The sequence below is a fragment of the Lissotriton vulgaris genome, chromosome 9, assembly GCF_964263255.1.
Source record: "Lissotriton vulgaris chromosome 9, aLisVul1.2, whole genome shotgun sequence".
NCBI classification, from domain to species: domain Eukaryota; kingdom Metazoa; phylum Chordata; class Amphibia; order Caudata; family Salamandridae; genus Lissotriton; species Lissotriton vulgaris.
In genome coordinates, this window is record NC_141697.1 from 866,722,962 (window position 1) to 866,744,752 (window position 21,791).

Sequence of the window (21,791 nt, forward strand, 5' to 3'; positions counted from 1 at the left end):
GGGATTAGACGTGGGTATTTGGAGCGAGAGGCGATCTGGAGCCAAAAGCGAGCATATGGCTAACACAGCATGAAAGCGGGTAAAGGAGATACAGCTTTAAACAGCGGGTAAAGGACATGGGTATAAGACCACAAATAAGTGCTATTAAAGATATCAAAACGAATTTCCCCAAAACAGCTTTATGGATTCACAACAGATCTCAAACAGATAGAAATAAGAGATAATAAATGATAATAAATGATAACACTGCTGCTAAAGGACGGGGAGGGAGAGGGTGAACACACACTCGACAAAATAACCTCCCTAAGTCCAAATAAACCACACATAAGAGCGCAGGGAAGTAGAGTGCAGAGAGTCAAAACAGGGTACTTATCTTGTGAGCAGCAGCAACAAAGAAGGAAGTCTACTGTGTGTTCATGGACTATATCCTCTATATTGGAATGTTTATTCAAGTTCTAGATCTTTCATTGTTGCTGCTGTGAGCTACGCAATAAAGGAGATTTGCATAATATTGGCCTCCGTGTCATGCCATAAAATCTGGCAAGATTTAGTGGATGTTAGGAAATTCAAAAAGGCAACGTTGTATTTGGTCAAAAACAATGAGTACTACAAACATGTATGTGTTGAAGCAGAGGAAATAGCTGCAGAAGAAGACAGTGATTGTTCAGTCGGCCAAATTGAAAAAGTTGATGTGTCTAGAGGTGAAGAAATATATGATTTCTAAGGGAAGAGTAAATAATTTGATGTCATCTCTACGACATACTGTGACGAGGAAATCACCCAAAAATACATACAATTTAAAAAGAAACGAAGAGTCCAAGTACATCAACGACTACAACCCAGTGATTTTGTCCATGTGGAATGCTAACATGGATATTCAGTTCGTTGCTGACAACTCTATTGCTGTGGCTCGATATGTGACATCTTACATCACAAAAAAAGAAAAGACAGAACTAAAGGAAATCTGGGAGGACATTTCACATGAAAAGAGTCTAAGCAAGAAATTATACAGTTACAGTCTGAAGATGTTGTCGCATCGAGAAATTGGAGCATATGAATGTTCTGATCGGTTATCATCAGCAAGTCTGTATGCCAAATCGAGAACAATCATTTGGGTGAGTCTAGGTCTTGCTGCAACACGAAACCGAGTTTTGAAATCTGTACAAGAAATTGAGTATTTGTCGGAGAAAGAACCAAATAGTACAGATATTTTGAAGACAAACATGTTGGATACATACTATCCAAATAGAAGTAGTCACCTTGAGAACGCTTGTTTGTATGAAGTTCTGCAAAACTATAGTTATAAAAAGAACATCACAGAAGATATCAATAATGGAAAATATGCTGTCATTGAAAATGAAGGATGTCTAGTGAAGCAGAAAAAAGGCCATTTGATTAATCATCGAAAATTGAGTTGTGAATCTCCAGACAAAAGAGAATTTTACTATTTATCTCTTTTGCAACTCTTTAAGCCATGGCGTATAGAAGAGGAACTACTTGGAGATTTTCTCTGTTACGAAGATTCTTTTAATGCAACGAAGGATACCATAGAATGACCTGTTTTTCCAAATTATCTGCAAATGTTGAATGAAGAAATAGAGCAAGAAGTCACAATTGCTGAAGAGATTGCCAGAAACAGTTCTCAAGATAGTCAGAGTTCTACTTCATTGAGTCAGGATCCACTAGGAGGACCAATTATCCAAAATGAAGCTGCCACTGCCATGGATGAGGTGGAAAGAGCTATGGAACAAGCTCAAGAGGATGTAGTTAACTTGGAAGATTTGGTAAAGCAACTAAACGTTGAGCAGAAAAAGATATATGATGAAGTCACAGAACAGATTGAACATGGATTCAGACATGAGAAAAAGAGTGCTCATGTACATCATTTGAGCCTGTCCGACTGTACGTAAGTGGAGAAGTGGGGACAGGAAAAAGTTTTCTAATTAAAGCAATTTCAACTTATCTGCAGAAAAGGACTGATTCACCGCTGTCTTGTGTTGTAACTGCTCCAACTGGACTGGCAGCACATAACATTAAAGGAATTACTCTACATCGTTTACTGATGCTGCCAGTTGAGCATGATAATAAATTGCATTACAACAAGTTATCTGGAGATGCATGTTCTGAAGTTTCAAGAGTCCTGAAGAAAATGAAACTTCTTATCATTGATGAAGTAAGCATGGTCTCAAATCTAATGCTTGCTTTTGTGCATTTGAGAATGCAAGAAATTCTTAGAACAGAGTATGATGTGTTATTTGGAGGAAAACACATTATTGTTTTTGGAGATCTATTGCAGTTGACTCCAGTAAAAGGACAACCAGTGTTTAAAATGCTCACACATGAAAATACCAGGAAATGCCTTGGAAGCATTGGAAACGTTAATATATGGCTAAATTTCAAATATGCAGAACTGTTTCAAAATATGCGACAGGCAAAGGATGAAGATTATAAAAAATTCTACAAGATGTAAGAATCGGAAAAGTAAGCGAGCATGCGAAAGAAGCTTTACATGCACGATTAATTTCAAATTTGTATCCAAATGAAAACAATCTTCCAGAGATTGTTTTTAAGAAAATTACTGAGAACAAATCTGGAATATGTTTGATGCCAACTTTGCAAGAATGTTCCATCTTCAACAACAAAATGTTAGAGTTAGAAAATGAAGAGATTGTAAAACTAGAAGCAATAGATAAAATTGAGCATATGGGAGCAACAATTAATTTGTCAGAAAATTTGAAAACAAAATTGGATTCATTAGAGAAGAGTATATCTAAAATAGCTGGTTTTGAAAAGACTCTGAATGTGTGTTTTAATTGTCGTATCATTTTGAGAAGGAATTTAAATGTTGAAAGAGGTCTGGTAAATGGAGCAATTGGTCATGTTGTTGATTTTATGAATGATAGAAATAGAGATGGAATTGAATTTTTAAAAATTTAATTTGATGGCATTGAGCAAGTACAACAAATCAGTCGTTGTTCTGCTAGATTTTTGCTTGTAAAAGACTTATATGTTCACCGAAAACAGTTTCCTGTTTGTTTGGCATATGCGGTGACAATTCACAAATCTCAAGGTTTAAGTGTAGATAGTGCTTTGGTGAACATTGGAAGTTCTGTGTTTAAAGAGGGTATGGCATATGTGGCATTATCACGAGTCAGAACTTTATCTGGATTGTATTTGATTAAGTGTGATGACACAAAGATTTGTGCAGATCTAGATTGTGTTAAAGAATACAATAGGTTAAGAAGAGAGTATGCTCCACATTTGCCTCAATATCCTCTGTTTGAAAAACATGTGGTAGGCCAAAAAAGAAGAAATGAGAATAATTGTAGTAAGGTAGTAGCAAAAAGAAAAAAAGTAGATGAAACTGTTATTCAAAGCAGAAGGAAAAAGGATTCTGATGAAAATGTTGTTGAATTTCAGTTTGAAAACAGTTCTGCTGTCAACTGCTATGCTAATGTAGTGGTTAATGTTGTTTTTTTTCTTCAAACTTTACAAGAACAGATTGTTGAAAATCGGGATCAAAGATTGTGTGGTTTATTGAATTCTGTGTTTGAGAAATGTAGCAGTGATAGAGCAAAAATAGAAAGTGTAACAGAAATTCGAAATATTTTAGATATGTGTTCTGGTCAAGATAAATTTTCACAGAACATTCAGCAGGATTGTTAGGAATTTTTAATGTATATGTTTGGTGTTTTGAAAGATGAAGGTGTAGATGTAGATAATCTTTTTAGCCTTTCTTATCAATGGCAGCATGACTGCCACAACTGTAGTTCATCAAGTACTACTAGAATAGACATTGAAAGATTTATATATTTGACTTTACCAGACTGTAAATCAGTGTCATTTAAAAATCTAGTTAAAGCAGCAGATCATAATATGGTGTGTACCCAATGTAAGTGTCCAATGCTATCCACATTATTTATACAAAGTTATGGTCAGTATATCATTTTAGTTTTCCAACGATGTAGACCTGATGGAACTAAATTGACAACTTGTATCAAAAATGTTGTGGCTTCTCAGTTATCAATATCAGGAAGAACCTTTACAACTGTAGCTATTATTTATCATGACGGTCCTTCGACAACATCAGGACATTATACATGCTACTTAAAATGTCAAAAAGGTTGGAGTTACTGCAATGATTCTCATTTGACTTATAAACAACGTTTGCCTTATGACTTTAAAAATTCTTACCTAGTGTTTTTAAAACCAAAGTTTTAGTAAAGGTTATTGGCCTTTGAAGACGGGAGTAGTTAATAAAAGTTAGTTAGTTAGTTAGTCTAATGTTTAAAATTAATGATCTCATATAGGTACTGTAACTGGATCTCATAGTAAAAAATAATCATATCTGACATGATTTGGCCGTAAGGAAAGTGTACGGTATGATGTTCTTAGATCTTTTTTCATAGGAAGTCGATGAAATGGAAGTTATAGAGAACAGCAGACTTTTTTTCCACCAAAAGGACCTTCACTATCTTCTATTTGGCCTCATGGAAACGTAAGTGAAGCAAAGATTAGTGTACATATATGATTTGTAATTTTTTATGTTTTTTTTTTAAACACAATCTTTTAGATTGTGTTTTTTTTCCCGCTGTTATATGATGAAGAGTTTGAACTCACTAATTTAAGTGAAATTCAATATATTCTGAGAACAGCAAAAATAAACAATGTAACATATTGTATAAGTCATTCTATAGTTTGCATTGTGTAATTTATATTGTATTCCCATTGTCTCACACTCATTTTCCTTTTTCCACCCTTATTTAGCTCTCTTTATTCACTTACACTGCCTTTTTTCACTTTGTTTCATTGCTGTTCCTTTACTCCACTTCTTTCACAACGCCTCAATCCAATTTCAACTGTCTGCATTTCCTCTCTCCCTTCCACCACTTTTCAGCTTTCTCACATTCTCTCAGTACCACTGCTTTAGTTCACTTCCCCTCTCTTTCCTTCTTTTGCTCCTTTACTCTTTTTCCTTCCTCACTCATTGTACTGCAGTTCACTCAGTCCTTCCCTTTGTCTTTCTGTGTACTTACTTTCTCACTCCTTTTTCCTCTATCGTTCTATATTAACCTCATTCCTTTCATCCCTTCACTCTGTGACTCCCCTTCACTCACTCTCAGTCATCTTCCATTCCTCTTTCTTATTAATGGATCCTCATTTAGACTCCTTTCCTTTTCACTCATTTTCCTTTTACTTTCTTCTCTTTCTTGATTTCGTTTTGGTATCTCACATTCTTTTAGTATCTTACTTATCTTCAGTAATTTGTTCTTTTTCTATTTCTTTTTCCCTCTTTTTTGTCTTTCTACATTACTTTATTTCTGTTTTTGTATCCTTCACTATTGCTTTATTTCTTAGTACACTTTTTTTGATTTTTTACCTCTTGACCTGTTTCTTCTATTTTAAAATATATATTTTACAAATTATAACTTGTTTTTTCTTTTGTCTTTCACAGATACAAAGTGTAGTTTAAAGATGCAAGTAAGTTTTCATTAATTATATGGTAAGTGTGACTACAAAATGTAGTTTGTCATCACCCTTTGCTTTAACCTCACTACTTTTCTCTCATCCTACCTCACCCCTGTTTCCTTACTCTGCTTCCCTCACTTATTCTTATCCTCCATATTTACTTCTCTTTTCCTTACTTTCCTACCACATTCAACTTCTTTCAGTGGCCCTGCTCACCCACACTCCCTCACTTTCCTTTTTTTTCTAGTTCACTTAGTCCCTTTCTGACACTCCTTCCTTTACTCTCTCTGTTCTTTCTTTCTGTCACTTCCCATGTCTTACCCTTATTCACTTTTATCCACCCTCTTTCACTCCTCTTTACTTACACTCACTGCTATTTTCTTTCCCTCCGTCAACACTGTTCCTTTTCTCTGGTTCCGTGACTACCTGTCATTCCCCATCCTTTACTCTCCTTTCTTTTACTTTCATCACCCATTCACATTCTCCCATAATATCTGCTTTAGTTTTCTTCCTCTTTCTTCTCTTCTTTTGCTCCCTTATTCATTTTCCTTTTCTCAGTTACTTCCTCTTATACCTTTTCTCTGTTTTACTATCTATTACACAGTCTCTCTGTGTTTCTCCCTCTAGCTCTCTTTCTCTTTACACCACTTTCTTTGTCCCCATTCCTCATTCTCACTCCTTCATTATTTTTTTTTTTTTTTTTTGTGGGTGCGCTGACGGGACGTGCCCCGGTACGCGCACCGGAGCGCTCACCGGTACGCGCACCGGGAGCGCTCCAGAGTGAAATATTAAAAAAAATGAATTTACTTTAAAAAATATATATTATAATAATATACAATATAGGATTCATTTTTAGAAAAACATACCTTTCTAAGCTATAGATATTTGTGAAAAAATAACCTTAGAAATTCACTAAAAAACACATAGGTATGAGGCCTTATAAAAAGTTAGGAATTAGCAGTTAAAAAAACTATGAAATTCACTGAAAACAACATAGGTTTCACACCAGTTATAGTTAGGAATTAGCATTTAAAAAAACCTATTAAATTCACTGAAAAAAACATAGGTTTCACACCAGGTATAGTTAGCTGGAAATTTTACTGACATAAAACCTTTGAAATTCCCATGTTATAGTTAGTTGGACTCACTATAACTTGCGCGCCTGCAATGCACTGCTGATGACATCACATATTATATCACTCATGACATGGTCAGTGACATCACTCATGACATCACTGAGGACACCATCCTTGTGACAGAGTGAAAGACCTCCTTTCAGTGTAATGTAACCCTTGAAACACATATTCAAAAATAGAAACTTACATTTTCAAAAAAATGGAGATACCCATAACAGTTACAACAACCAATTCAGAAATTACACCATCTATATACACATCCACTCATTCACCAACAGTTCTATATAGTCACTCATACATATACTAACTCATCATATATAGTGATACACCTATACATCCTGTTACACACCGACAGTCATTCAAAAGTTACTCATACATGCAAATAAACTATTGAACATCCATTTATTTGCATATACAACTATACACAAACTACTACCTTACTTCTAAGGAAACTTACTCATACTTACTCTCTTAAACAATCACTTATAGAAACACATACTTATTTAAACAGGAACTCTTACAATCTCTCACTCTGACATATATTCACTTATATATATCAATACTCACATATACTAGATTAAAACATATGTCGTTACTGATAAGGACAATAGTGAGACAGTCGTTTTCTCACTAACACACACATATACACACTCATCCACCCATACAGTCCTGCACATATGCTGTCTTCAAAACACATACAAACAGTGAGTCAGTCATTGATGTATCTATATGGTAAGTAATACCCCCACCAAACCATACTGACACTCATACTGATACTAAAAAAACATCTAATAACCCATATACACACACATGTAGCTACTCATTAAACCATGTAGCCACTTATACACAAAGTGAAACACTGATACATATATTTAAATATTTAAACATTACTCGCTAATATATGTATTCACTAAGGTACACTTAATAAGCCAGTTAACCAATCATTTTTTTTTTAAAACATCCATTTAGACACTTATTTAAACATTTATTCTTCCATCAACCTTTACATATACATATATAAAACATATTTATTCTACAGAAAGACACACATTCACTGGATGGTGTCATCAGTGATGTCATGAGTGATGTCACTGACCATGTCATGAGTGATGTAATATGTGACGTCATCAGCAGTGCATTGCAGGCGCGCAAGTTATAGTGAGTCCAACTAACTATAACAGTGGAATTTCAAAGGTTTTATGTCAGTAAAATTTCCAGCTAACTATAACTGGTGTGAAACCTATGGTTTTTTCAGTGAATTTAATAGGTTTTTTAAATGCTAATTGCTAACTATAACTGGTGTGAAACCTATGGTTTTTTCAGTGAATATATATATATATATATATTACCTACTGGCGGTCGCCAGTAGGTAGTTATAGTTAGGATCTACTTTCCATATTGGGAATAACTTTGGCGCCGGTGGACGAATCTTCGCAAATTTCTCCAAGAAAATGGCCCGCTCCGCTCCGCTCCTTCCCTGAATGTTTGGGGGGGGGGATTCGTCATGCGGGGGCTGAGATAAAAGGGGGGTCCCAAAACGTGTTTTCCCTATGTTAATTTCCATAGGGCGGTCGAACTCACTTTTAGCCCGAACGGCTGAATGGATTTGCACCAAACTTGGCAAAATTGTAGGGACTGGTAGCCCGATGTGCCTTTGCTATGTCTCAAGATATGTGCTCCAGTGGTTTATGAGTAATTTAGGTTCCAAAAAATATATATATCTATGGCAGCGCCCCGGTACGCGCACCGGGGAGCGCACCGGGCACGACACGCGAGGTGCGAACAGAAAGTTGATTGGCTCTCGGGTGTCTGTAAACATTCGAAACAGTCAGGACCGGCCGCCATCTTGTGTCTCGGTAGGATAGAGACACAAGAGGTGGAAAAAAAGGGGGAAATGACCATAAGGGGGCAGGGTAGACCCCCCCTGACCCCCTAGGTTTGATGTGGGGGCTATAAAAGGGCCCCGCGGTGCAATATATATATATATATTGTTTTTTTGATTTGCGCGGGGGGAGCGCCCGGTACGCGCACCGGGGTGCGGACCGGGGAGCGTCCCATAGGGAAAATGAATGAAAGAGTTTTTAAAAAATGTAGCCTTTTTTTATAAATTGGAGGTAGTTCTAAAAAGAACTGTTTTTTTCTTCTTTTTGTTGTTTTATATTTTTTTATTGTTTTTTTGAACATTTTTTACTTTTTTGGGGTTTTCTGAACAGTTTTATATTTTTTTGGTATTTTTCATGGGGAGAAACGAAAAAACAGGGAATTGAAATGGCTCAACTGGAGCAAAAAAAAAAAAGAAATAATTTGTGGTTGTCCCCAGCAAGGACGATGAGCTTTATGCTCAGTTCACTGTAGGAGATGGTCTTCCCACAATGAATACAGGTTATTCTGAAATCTGCAAACCGTGGCTGAATGCAAGGGATTGTCTCTCTTGCCTCTGGTCCCGACGGAGTGGGTTGCTTTCTTTTTGAGGTGGTGCTTGTAGATTGGGGAGGGTTACTGGCCAGTTCCCTAATCTCTGCAGCAGAATAGTTGATGGGATGCTTGCGCTGCATGTGTCTAATCATCGTGTTGTTTCCGAATGAATATTTTTTATTAGGGTTCCCCCTAGAAAGTTCTATGCCACAGATTAGGCAAGTCACCTTGGCAGCATTTACTTTTTTCTTGCCCTCTGGGATCGAAAAAAACTCCCATACAATGTGTGATCTTGGCTGGTATGGGGTATTGCGTTCTTCCAGCCATCTTCTCCTCCCCTCCTCCTCCTCCTCCTCCTCTTCCTCCTCTTGTTGACCACCAATGTAATCTTGTGGTGGTCCTCTTGGTGGTTGTGGTGGTGGTGGAGGTGCAGATGCTCCAGCTGCTGCTGCTACTGTAGCCATTTCAAAGTACACAATATATATCTCAAAGATTGCAAAAGAGGTCTTCCTAAGTCAAAGGACAAAGTCAGAATAAGGAAGAAAGGTGGGGTCTTTCATCATTTGGGAAAAAAAAGGCCTGAACCAATGAGAAGTATTATTTTCAGGTCACAAGACCAGGGATTTCATCATTATGAAACCAAAACTGTTCTACACCAATAAAAAGTGTTATTTTCAGGTCACATGACCGACGTGCTTACGCGGGTCGCGTCGCGTAAGCGCGTCGGATGTTTACGTTGCGCGATCATATTCGCTCGAGTGCTTCCGGGTGCGGCTACGCGATACGTCACGATCATGTTTTCGTTCGCAACATTGCCGCTGACGGGACGCTCCCTGGTTCGCACACCGGGGCGCTTAAAAATACTACGCTTTCCGGGGCGCTAATCGGGGCACGCACCTGGAGCGCTCCAGAGTGAAAAAACCTAAGGTTTAGGGTGGGTAGGGGTATTTGGCTGGCAAGAATATTTTTAGGGTTTAGGGTGAGTAAAGGTATTTGGGTGGCAAGGGTATTTTTAGGATTTAGGGTAGGTGAGGGGATTTTGGTGGCATGGGTATTTGCTGGGTTTATGGTGGGCTAGTGTATTTGGGTGGCAAGGGTATTTTTATGATTTAGGGTGAGTAAAGGTTTTTGGGTGGCAAGGATATTGTTAGGATTTAGGGTGTGTATCTATGCATGTTTGTGTGGAAAATATATTTGTATGGTTTTGGTGTGGGTAGGGGTATTTGGGTGTTAATGGTTTTTTCAGAGTTTAGTGTGGCTAGGGGTGTATTGGTGGCAAGGGAATTTTTGGGTCTTAAGAGTGGGCAAGGGTAATTGGGTAGCAAGGTTATTTTTTAGGGTTTGGAGTAGGTAAGGGTATTTGGGTGGGAAGGGTATTTTTATGGTAAACAGTGAGTATTTGGATGGCAAGGGTAACTTTAGGGTTGGCAGTGTTTATAAGTCAAAAGGTCTCTCTCTATATATATAAAGATATACATGTTTATATATTATAAATACATATATACACATTGGTATATGAGCTTAAGGTCCTATGTACAGGACTCATCGGACTTTGTACGCAAATTGAACAAAACATCATGGAACTCAGAATGCATACTTGTTATGCTAGATGTAGCCTCATTGTATACGTCGATACGGCACAATGATGGTATCAGAGCAGTAAGCCACTATTTAAATCCACGTGCAAATAACTTCTCTGCCCATAACACCATGTTAATCTCTATGATTAAGATCTGTCTGAAACAGAATTACTTCCTGTTCAATAATCAAGTGTACCAGCAGATAAGAGGGGTAGCCATGGGGGCCTGTTTTTCACCCAGCCTAGCGTGCTTGCACATGGGCTGGTGGGAGGAACAGGTCCTCATGGGACAACATCTTGCTACTATACAAAATCATGTCCCACTTTATTTGAGGTACATTGATGACCTCTTTTTGATTTGGCAGGGTACATCACAAGAAGCACGTACGTTTGTGGAACAACTCAATATCAATGATTTAAATCTTCAATTCACATCTACAATTAGTACATCATCAATATGCTTTCTAGATATAGAAATATATGTGGAATCTGGGGGATTAGCAACAAGATTACATCGAAAGCCGACAGCGGGCAATACCGTCCTGCATGCGGCTAGCCAGCACCCCATCACTTGATACGCAGTATCCCCTTTGGGGAGATGCTGCGTATCAAAAGAATTCACAGTACAGAGGCAGAATGTGTTAAGGCCCAGGAAGCGGTTGAAAAAACGCTTTCTTGCAAGGGGTTATTCGGAGGTAGTTGTTCAAAAAGCAATCAATCGCTCAAACAATATAACCAGAATACAGGCTCCTCCACCTAAAACAACACCCAGCATGATGAACATTGCACCTGTACCGGATTCCTCACGGATTATTGTTACTTATAATCGCCAGCACAAAGAGATCCGGAAAATCGTTTCCCGTAACTGGAACCTGGTGACAGGGGATCCTATCATCGGTGATCTAGTGGGTAGGAAACCTGAATTCTCTTTTAGAAAATCCACTTCCATGGCAGATAGATTGATCAAAAACCATTTGGAGCAGCCAATCTCAGAGACCTTCATGGCTCTGAGAAAAGGATTTAAGAAATGCTCAAGCTGCAAAGCTTGTAAATATGGCTGCAGCAAGACAATATATCTTACATCATTCAGAGAAGTGCCTGTACAGATCACCAAACAGCTTACCTGCAAAACTGAATTTGCAGTTTATGTGCTACAGTGTCCTTGTGAGCTCCGGTATGTAGGGAGTACCCGGCTTCCGGCTCACAAGCGGATACTGCAGCACATAAGAGCAATCAGTACCAAAGATCAGTCCTACCCAGTGGCACGCCACTTTGAGAGCACTCATGACAGTGACCCAAAACACCTACCATACTATGTCAGTGACTGTATCATGCCCCCCAAACGAGGTGGTAACAGAGATGCTCTCTTGAGGGTCCTAGAAACGAGGTATATTTTAGAATTAGATAGTCGAAGCCCGGGGGGTCTTAATGCCAGCGAGGACCTCAATACTTGCGTGTGAATCTGCAAACATCAATAGAATTCACTATAGCGCAGGGCATCCTCAAACTAATCCCGTGGCTGCCAAGATCAGCAACAAAGTAGGACTTCATTTAGCTCACATAGGTTTTAGCTGAATTGAGAACAATTGTTATGAAACCAAACACACAAGGGAGGGGCTCCTCTCTTTTATACTATGATAATAGAAATTGTTGAATTTTTATTAATTCATTCAATTTTAGCACTTTGCACTTTTTATATAATTTGCACAATATAGCAATACCTGCACCTTGTCACACAAGGTGGTATATATTGAAAATAAGTTTACATATGAATATGAAATCTTTGCACACGCACTTTAATCAGGTCCCCACTTAGGATTTATCAACAAGGGGTTCTTTTACCAGGAAACATATGATCTTTTATGTGATTTTATCAATATATGGTTTTATGATGTTACATATTTATATTTATTTATATGTATATATGTATGACCATTGCGATATATTGCACATATTTGTTTCATTATTATTATGAATTATGTATGGTCTTTACTCATTATGAGTTTCATCATTTAGACTAAGGGTTATCATTTTGTATTTATTTATATTTATATATGTATGACCATTGCGATATATTGCACATATTTATTTCATTATTATTATGAATTATGTATGGTCTTTACTCACTATGAGTTTTATCACTTAGACTAAGGGCTATCATTTTGTCTCTAGTCTTTCTTTTGTTTCCTTGGAAATAACCTATGACTTGTGGAGGGCGGAAATCAATGGTCCACCCTCTCTGTTTACTACTTATACCTCACCTGTGACATAGCAATCACATCATGTGATCAAGACTGTGGAGACAGTCGAAACGCGTCATGGCGGCATGCTGAGCAGAATTATGCACAAATAAAGGCACCTTTGTTCTGGCACCAAATTGGGTTCTACTCATCGTCATTTTTTCCAGTTGAATCAGAAACTGGAGGCGCTGCAAGCGCCTGGCGGATCTTTGTCCATATATATATATATATATATATATATATATATATATATATATATCACATTTCACTCGTACAAAACAGAGGAATTCAGAAGTTCCGCAGACATCAAATATTACATCACTCATTACACGTACATCACTCATGACATTACTATGGCATCTCAAATTGCATCACTGATAAGATCCCTGATGGCATTCTCTATAGACCCACTAATACAACTCCACATAACCTCTCATATACCCATTCCCACTCCCACACAACTCCTCACATAGCCATCCACAGACCCAGATAAGCACTCACACACCCACTCACTGATGTGAGGGAGAAGTGTGGCTCAGTGGTTAGAGGCGGCAGACCCGGAAGCTGAGATCAGCCCGCGACCAGGGTTCGATTCCCAACGCGGCAGGGTCTCGGGTCAAAATGTCCGCGGGCCTGATAATTCTCGCCTCGGCGCCTACTCTAACCTTGGGCTCCACTCTGCAACTCTGGGCAATAGCTTGCTTAATCTTCACAACGGCCCCTTCAACGCAGGGGATGACTGGTCTCACCTTGGAGGTGCCCAGAAGGGACCATCTCACAGGGAAAGCCAGGACGGGTTCCCCAGCGGTAAACAGCGCCGGGACGCCCGCGGTGTGGGCAGCTGTGCGCTTTACAAGTATACAACATTTACATTTACATTTACTGATCTATAGAATTTCTCACACATCCACTAGCTCATACTGCCACATGCACATCCAGTAACTCACACGTAGAGCCCCTTGCACCCAATCACTCACCAATACAGCCACTCAATTTACAACGTTAAACTGCTGAGAAAACACACTTCAATTATTTGCACTTTATAAAAGTAAGTGGTTCTTTGTTTAATGGTGATGCAATTGTATTCCAAGGCATCAAAAGCCTGTCTAAAAATTTGGTGGGAAACACTCTCCAGGGGGCCTTTTAGTAAACTGCCCATCAACCTGGGAAAGGGCGGTAAGACATAGCATACCGCTATTGTATATCAGGTGGGCCAAATGGGAAGGATTTCTAAGCCAATTTACATACTTCTAGTTTTTAAAAAGTTTAGAACATGATCTCTGGTCTCAGCAGCAGATGACAAGAAAGAACCCCCTTGTCATAGACACTACATGAGATATTAAAAAAATAAGGATGCAAACACCTCCATCAAGGATTACAGATAACTTTTCAGTGGTAAGGCAGAGAAAATACACTATACTATGGCGAGGGGCCCCAGGACCCGGCCTTGTCACCTGGGTGTTCCTAGGGCACCCAGTGTGCTATATGCCCAAGAGAGGAGCTTCAAGGCCCCGATGGCCCCTGCCAGCTTGCTGCCTCCTGCAGGAGCTGGCATTGATTTCACACACAGGGAGCTGCTAAGCATGCAGCCCTCTGGGTGTTAAAGCAATAATTTGGTATTTTTCCCAACTCACTTGACAGTGGGCATAGAACAAGAAAAAAGCTCTGCTTCCTGCAAGCAAGAGCATTTCTCCTTGCTGGAAGCACAGGAGGCTATGCTTCTTTTTTTAAAACGTTTGGCAGGAGACACAGATCCAGCATGACTTGCTCAGAAAAATTGAAAAATTATGTTTTATTGCCACAGGCTGAGCACCTGTGGGAACCCCCCCCCCCCCCCCCCCATAGAGGTCTAGGGGGTAAGGGTATTCCCCTACCCTGCCCCCTTCTCTTTTTTGAAAATGTTTTGGGGGGACTAAGGTAAGAAGATTGCCAACACTTCCTGGTTGAAGTGTTGGCAAACAAAGAAAATGCCAGGAGATGATGGACGGAGCATTTAAACTTTTAAGACACTCACCCCCAGTCACAGATCTGTGTTGAATCCATCATTGTTCTTTAGCTCAATTCGCCACCTCAGTTCAGACCCAGCCATATGCAAATCATTCTTGAACCTGTGCTCATGGGAACAGTCCAGTCCTGACTACCGGTCCGAGTCCCCCTGGACTGGAAACAAGCATCCTGGGACTGGTTTTGGGGTAACACCGCTCATCAGCCAAGCTAGATTGAATCCAGTGACAAAGTGAGCAAGGGACCAACGTCTGGGCATACCCTGCCAACTTAGTGCAAACAAAGCAAAAACAAGGAAATGATGGATGGAGCGATGAAACTTTTCAAACAATCACCCCCAGTCACAGATCTGAGTTGAATCCATCATCGTTCTTTAACCCTCTTCGCCACCCCAGTTCAGACCCAGTCATATGCAAATCAGTCCTGACCCTGTGCCTCACGGGAACATTCCAGGCCAAACTTCAAGGCTAGGTCCTCCCTGAACCAGAAACAAGCATGTTGGGACTGGTTTCAGGACAACACCGCTCATCAGCCAGCCTAACTTGAATCCAGTGGCAAAGGAAGCAAGGGACCCACATCTGGGCATACCCTGCCAACTTAGGATAAACAAAGCAAACACAAGGAGATGATGGACAGACCGCTGAAACTTTTCAGACACTCAACCTCAGTCAATGATCTGCATTGAATCCATCTTCGTTCTTTAGCTCACTTCTCCACCCCTGTTCAGACCCAGCCATATGCATATCAGTCTTGACCCAGTGCCTCAAGGAAACAGTCCAGCCCAAACTGCGAGGCCAGGTCTTCCCTGGACCAGAAAAAAACATCCTGGCACTAGTTTCAGGGTAACACACCTCATCAGCGAGGCTAGCTTGAATCCAGTGGCAAAGTGAGCAAGGCACCCACGTCTTGGCATACCCTGCCAACTTAGGGCAAATAAAGCAAACACAAGCAAGCCAAAGCCACATTGAAACTGCTGAACACTAGCAAATGGGTGCCTTCTATGCATGCAATTAGCTGCACAAATTTAAAATGGTCCATCAAATAGAAGCACTCAACGGGTTCCAAATAATCCATTTAATTCAGTTAACAGATGCATTTCAACAACAATATGTCTTTCTCTATGCCCATAGCATGGATTCACTCGAATCACTCGTTTTTGTAGGGCTTCTTCCACTCCCATTGGTTACAATGCTGTCCACTACAATTCAAACAAAGCTCTGTCAGCATGGACATTTCACCAATCATGTAGGGTCAAACAGGATATTATGGACTTAGAACGTCTTTAGGGGATGTATACCACCACATTGGATACAAAGTCCATAATGCATTTCACCTTACTGGATCCATGCTGGCGAGATAGAGCTTACAGTGAACAGGAGCAGTTCCATTTACAATTATTTGGTTACCTCCGCTCTACCACACCACATACATGCTATACCAGAGCGGGCGGATCCAGGAAAGTGATTCTTTAGTAACTATGCTTTGCATTTAGTAATGTCAGGTGAGTGTCACCTTGACATGCCCCCCTCTTCTGTGTATATATGTATTCTCCCTTCAGTGTATACCATTCGCAGCCTCCAGGAATGACTCTGGACTTGACTCATTAACTGTTTGATAAAACATCTGAAAATATGGCTTTTCTTCTCTCAGACCGCTTAGTCATCTTCCAAACTACTACAAACGGCTTTAAACTGCCTCCCCAAATCCTTCGGGTATTGTGTGCTTTATAAGTTCGTTTACATTTCATTTTTATTTCATTTCATGCCAGCAACCCACATCTCCGGTCTAGGTCTGCAGTTCACATCTCCATCATAGCTTTCCACGGTCCAGGGCCAACCAAAATGGAAATCACAGGCCTCTACGTTATGTACCAGACTCAAGGACACACCCATGCAACACAGTATTCAGACGCAGTAACGCGCTGTAAGGCACTAAATACATTTACCATGTAGTCCAAGGCAAGTTAAAAGCACAGCATCTGAACTTGGTCTGTAGACACCACTCAGCTACACAGGGAAACAGATTGTTCACACTACTGATTACTATAAAACACGAAATGCTGCCACCACTGTGACCATGCCATTTAACTCCTGGCAAGGGCAGTACCTCTTTATCACTATGAGGCCAGCAGTTAATGCATCTAACCAGATTTGAAATGCACAAGACAGGCCTAGGTCAGTTCCAGATATCCATAAAGCTGGAGCAATGAGGAAAGGGATGCATGCTCGCAGTGGCATAACCTAAAATGATGGGACTCCTCTGCAGAATGGTAAGATAGTCCACTGAGTCTCCCATATATTAATTGGCCTTAGGCAGAATAGGGGTCCCTTGAGGGTCGGGGGCCTTTGAAAGGTTGGGGACCCACTTGCCCCGCAGGAGCTTAAGGGGCCTGTGTTACACTCCTGCACATTCATCACCATGCAAAGGATATTTCAATGGGATCCTCCAGAATTCCATCATCTCTGAAGAGTTACTGGACTTTTATAAATATTTAATTGAAAAGTCACATACAGTCTAGCCATCCTCACTAATAAACAGTGGTGAAAAAAAATCATGATTAACATGTTTATGGCACTATTGTGAGACTTTTCATGTTCAATATGTGTGTTTTCTTGTCTGATGTGATATCGTCCTCACTCTTTAGTCAGCAGTACGTCCAATTGTAGCTGTCATCTGCTCATCAGCAAATAATAAACAAAACAAATCCCAATACTGTTCCTGGATTTATAATCAAATCAATGTAGCCATATTGCAACTCTTTACAACATGTGGTGAAGACTGCAAGTTCTGTCTGAATAAATCTATTTTATTATTTTGTCTAATCAACACAAAACTTGTTTTTCATTTTAAACGAACATTTACATTTTTACATCATAATTGCAACACAAATATCACATTTGGAAATACATAAAGCATCCACATGTACAAATTCCTAGTAACCCCAAGCACACTCTCAATCTCTCATAATGCTCTATCACTCCTCAGAAATCACCTAATTTGAACACTCAAACAGTCAAACATTCCATTCACACCTCACACTGTCTATTTACAATATAATTACAGTTTAATCTTTTTAAGACAATGCCATAGAAAAAAACAATATCAGCATTTAATATTTTTGTATACATAATTCAAATTCGATTTGTATATTCTTATGGCTAGAAATAATGGTCTACGCGTTTCGAACTCTTGATGGATGTAGAGTTCTCTTCAGGACCAAATAAGCTTCTCTTGCAAAATACTAAAGTCGAAACGACGTTGGAACAGCGTGCAGCGCGTCGATATCATCGAATGATTGTGACGCGCTGCACGCCGGAAGAGACTGCCGGTTGCTCCCAAACTTGTTTTCAGGCTCCCCCAAAAAGCAGCTTACTACTTATAAGGAAAGACCGGCGAGGTTCACAATTTATAGATACAAGTGCAGCAGGCAAGATCAAAAGAGTGTGAAGAGCACGTTGGCTCGAACAAATGTTTGTTCCAACGTCGGTTTTGACTTGAGCATTTTGCAAGAGAAGCTTATTTGGTCCTGAAGAGAACTCTACATCCATCAAGAGTTCAAAACGCATAGACCATTATTTCTAGCCATAAGAATATATAAACCGAATTTAAATTATGTATACAAAAAAATGAAGTGCTGATATTGGTTTTTTTCTATGGCATTGTCTTAAAAAGATTGAACTGTAATTATATTGTAAATAGACAGTGTGAGGTGTGAATGGAATGTTTGACTGTTTGAGTGTTCAAATTAGGTGATTTCTGAGGAGTGATAGAGCATTATGAGAGATGAGAGTGTGCTTGGGGTTACTAGGAATTTGTACATGTGGATGCTTTATGTATTTCCAAATGTGATATTTGTGTTGCAATTATGATGTAAACATGTAACTGTTCGTTTAAAATCAACAAAAATGTTATGTTGATTTGACAAAATTATAAAATAGATTTATTCAGACAGAACTAGCTGTCTTCAGCACTTTTTGTAAAGAGTTGCAATATGGCTACATTGATTTGATTATAAATCAAGGAACAGTATTGGCATTTGTTTTGTTTATTATAGGTCAGTGGCTTGGCCTTACTGTTGGGAGCCCAAACCCAGTAGTGATATCAGTCATCTGCTCATCAGCGGCACTGAATTACTCCTACGAATCTGCCCACCACATAACTCTCGGCATGCCATGCACATGCAATAAAATGGATTGACACAACACAACATATTTCTCTTTTACACTACTTTTCTCCACAAAATACCCATAATCTATGTCAATATGTAGCTTTTTAAGCACTTAAGCACTTCAAGTGATTAGTATAGGTTTTAATATGAACATTTATTCACCAATAATCCCTTCTTTATAGATTAAACTCAGGGGTGGCTCCTCCACTATGGTGGAGGAGCATCGCCCCACTGCTTTCTTGCAGTGAGAGAAGCCAAAACATAAAATGGTAATAACTTTTAGTTATTACCTTTTTATGTGTGCTTTGCAAACGGGCGTGTGGGCGGGGCTGCACTGCTCTCCGAGCAGGGTAGGGAAAGAGTGGTTTGCCCACTCCTGAGTGTGCAAAGACTGTTTAGTTGGCCCTCTCGGTCCACCCAAACCAGTCATGTGCACTTTGCCCTTCTCCATGGAGGCTGCATTGCAGCCTGCATGGAGAACATAGACACCCCTCTCGCCCCTCGCTCAGCGCCATGTCATTGTGCTCTAGACCAATCACAACGATGTATGGAGCATTGTGATTGGCTTAGGGGAGGGATCCTGTCTGCATGCTTCCTGTTCCTGTTAGTGGCAGGAGAGCAGGAGCAGTGAAGACGCGGGACCCGGCAGAAAGGTAGGTTTTTAAATTTTAGTTCTTAAATTACGACTCTCCCCCTGCATGACCCCTACCCGCATGATCCCCCACTCATGCCCCCACCCAGGAGCCATGCAAGCCGCTATTAATTCAAATATGATGCAAAATGTTTGCTACTTATTTGAAACAAAATGATTTTCACCTTTGAAAAGTGGAGAAAAAATTATTCCCATTTAAAATTAGCAAAAACAGTGTAAAATCAGGTTGTTCATGTATACCCTTGTGCAAACAGTTTTCTCTATTCCCCCTTATACAAGCAGCAAAAATAGTGAAAACAGATTTGCTCTGTTTTCTCCACCAGTGCAACGTTTCCATAAAAGACACCAAGAGCCTTACCTTCAGCAGAGATGACACTATTTGCCCGCTCTTCACTTGAAGAATGTTGCCCACTATTGGAAGCGGGGTGGGCCCAGGGGGCAGTTTGTGTGCGTGGAACATCCTCCTCCAGACATTAATGAACAACAGGTAAGAAACGCATGTAACCAGCAGAAGCGATGCAGCCACCCCCAGATCCATTTTGGTGAAATGTTCCGATGCTTCTCCAGAGGCAGTGAGTGCAGTGTCTTGCTTCAACTTTCCATGTGGAGCTCATCAGCTCTGCTGACGTTTTTGTCCTCAGTTAAACTCTTTCAGCCTGCTGCAACGTTTGCAGATGTTGATCTTTATTCGTTTTTTTCAAATGTTGAATTAAGTTATGAAACATCTACATGTGTGCCAGCTGGCTTAATTTCGCTTTGAGCAGAAGTATACACATTCTGCTGCTCTTTTGGTTCCCATTGCATGATTAACTGGCACCAAATCATAAAAAGTGTTAGATCCAGTGGTGGCCGCTACCTAAAGGGGTGGCGGGGGGAGGGGTGATGGTGGGTAATGAATTAGAAAAAAAATCAACTTACGTTCAGGCCTGCAGCCGTCTCTCTGTCCTCTTCGGATTTTTGGTCGACTCCAGAAGCAGGAACCAGGAATCACACAGGCTCCCAGACTCCCATAGCCAATAACGACGCTGAGTTACAGCAGCAATGTGATTGGTCTGAGCACTGTGGTTCGGCGCTCAGAGAGGGACTGGGAGGGTGTGCATGTTCTCCACCCAGGCCGCATTTAGAAATCTCACCAAGAGGTGGTCTGGAGTAGGATTTTCCTCCCTTATGCTCGCTAACTTAACATTGGTGATCTGCAAGTGATGAAAAACTCAGATACGCAGAGTTTTTTGGAACTCTGCGCTACACGCAGAGCAGGAAAAACTCTGCAAACTCCGTGAGTGGAGCGTAATTTCACACCCAGGCCTAGATACTAGTACCTTGTGCCAGGGACCAGCTGTAGTAAAAATGTTACAACTCGATGGTGTTTTAATCCCTAGGATCCTGTTTTTAACTTTCTTCTCAAAGTTTTTATCAAAATCTTTTCAAATTGTGGATATTGCTAGTCATTATTGCACGCACACTTTATTCCTGTTTTATCCTTTTTACTTGATTTTTAATTGACTACACACATAGAAATGCTGCATCTTAGTGATTTCCTCTGCATTTACAATTCTCATTATGTGATACTTGAGCATTTGAACCTGGTGTACTAAATAGCTACTTTTTCTTGTTTTAATTGTATCATGGGCTCCACTGCAAAGGAAGAATTTGTGTGTATCTTTTATGGTTTTACAACCGAAATAAAGATTATGATGCTGATGATTCTTATACTGTCAACCCCTAGAAACTCACACCTCTCCAGCCCACATACAGAACTGGTAAGTATTTGCTGAAAAACCAGGACATGAAAAGTGAATAAAAATCTGGACTGTTACATTCTGACCTCTGAGTGTAGGAGAGATGGTCTGATGCTGACACAGTAGTCTTAGGGTGGATCAGAGGGCATAGGGACTGAGACTTGGCAGAGAAGTTTAAAGGTGGACGGGTGTTAATGAGTGTGATCTGTGAAGGGTGGCAGAAAGGGTTTGAGAAACTCAGATGGCTGAAGTCCAGAAAAAAATATTAGTTTCTAACAAAGGGTTCAAAGACATATGGCAGTCAGCCAGGGAAAGCTCAACATCATAAGAATGCTCTGATGAGTAGAAGAGGGGGTGATGGAGGTTCCAGATAGATCATCTCAGATGGC

At 40.0% G+C, this 21,791-nt stretch overlaps 1 protein-coding gene across 1 annotated transcript in view; it reads right to left on the reverse strand.

Moving 5' to 3' along the window:
• The window catches only part of LOC147692387 (cytochrome P450 2A13-like), a 977,490-nt gene extending 957,206 nt beyond the window's left edge, over window positions 1–20,284 (reverse strand). The window contains exon 1 of the mRNA XM_086938609.1: window positions 20,022–20,284. Coding sequence (XP_086794735.1) covers window positions 20,022–20,201 — 180 coding nt within the window. The 5' untranslated portion in view covers window positions 20,202–20,284. The remainder of the gene's footprint in view (window positions 1–20,021) is intronic.
• Window positions 20,285–21,791: the final 1,507 nt, after the last annotated feature.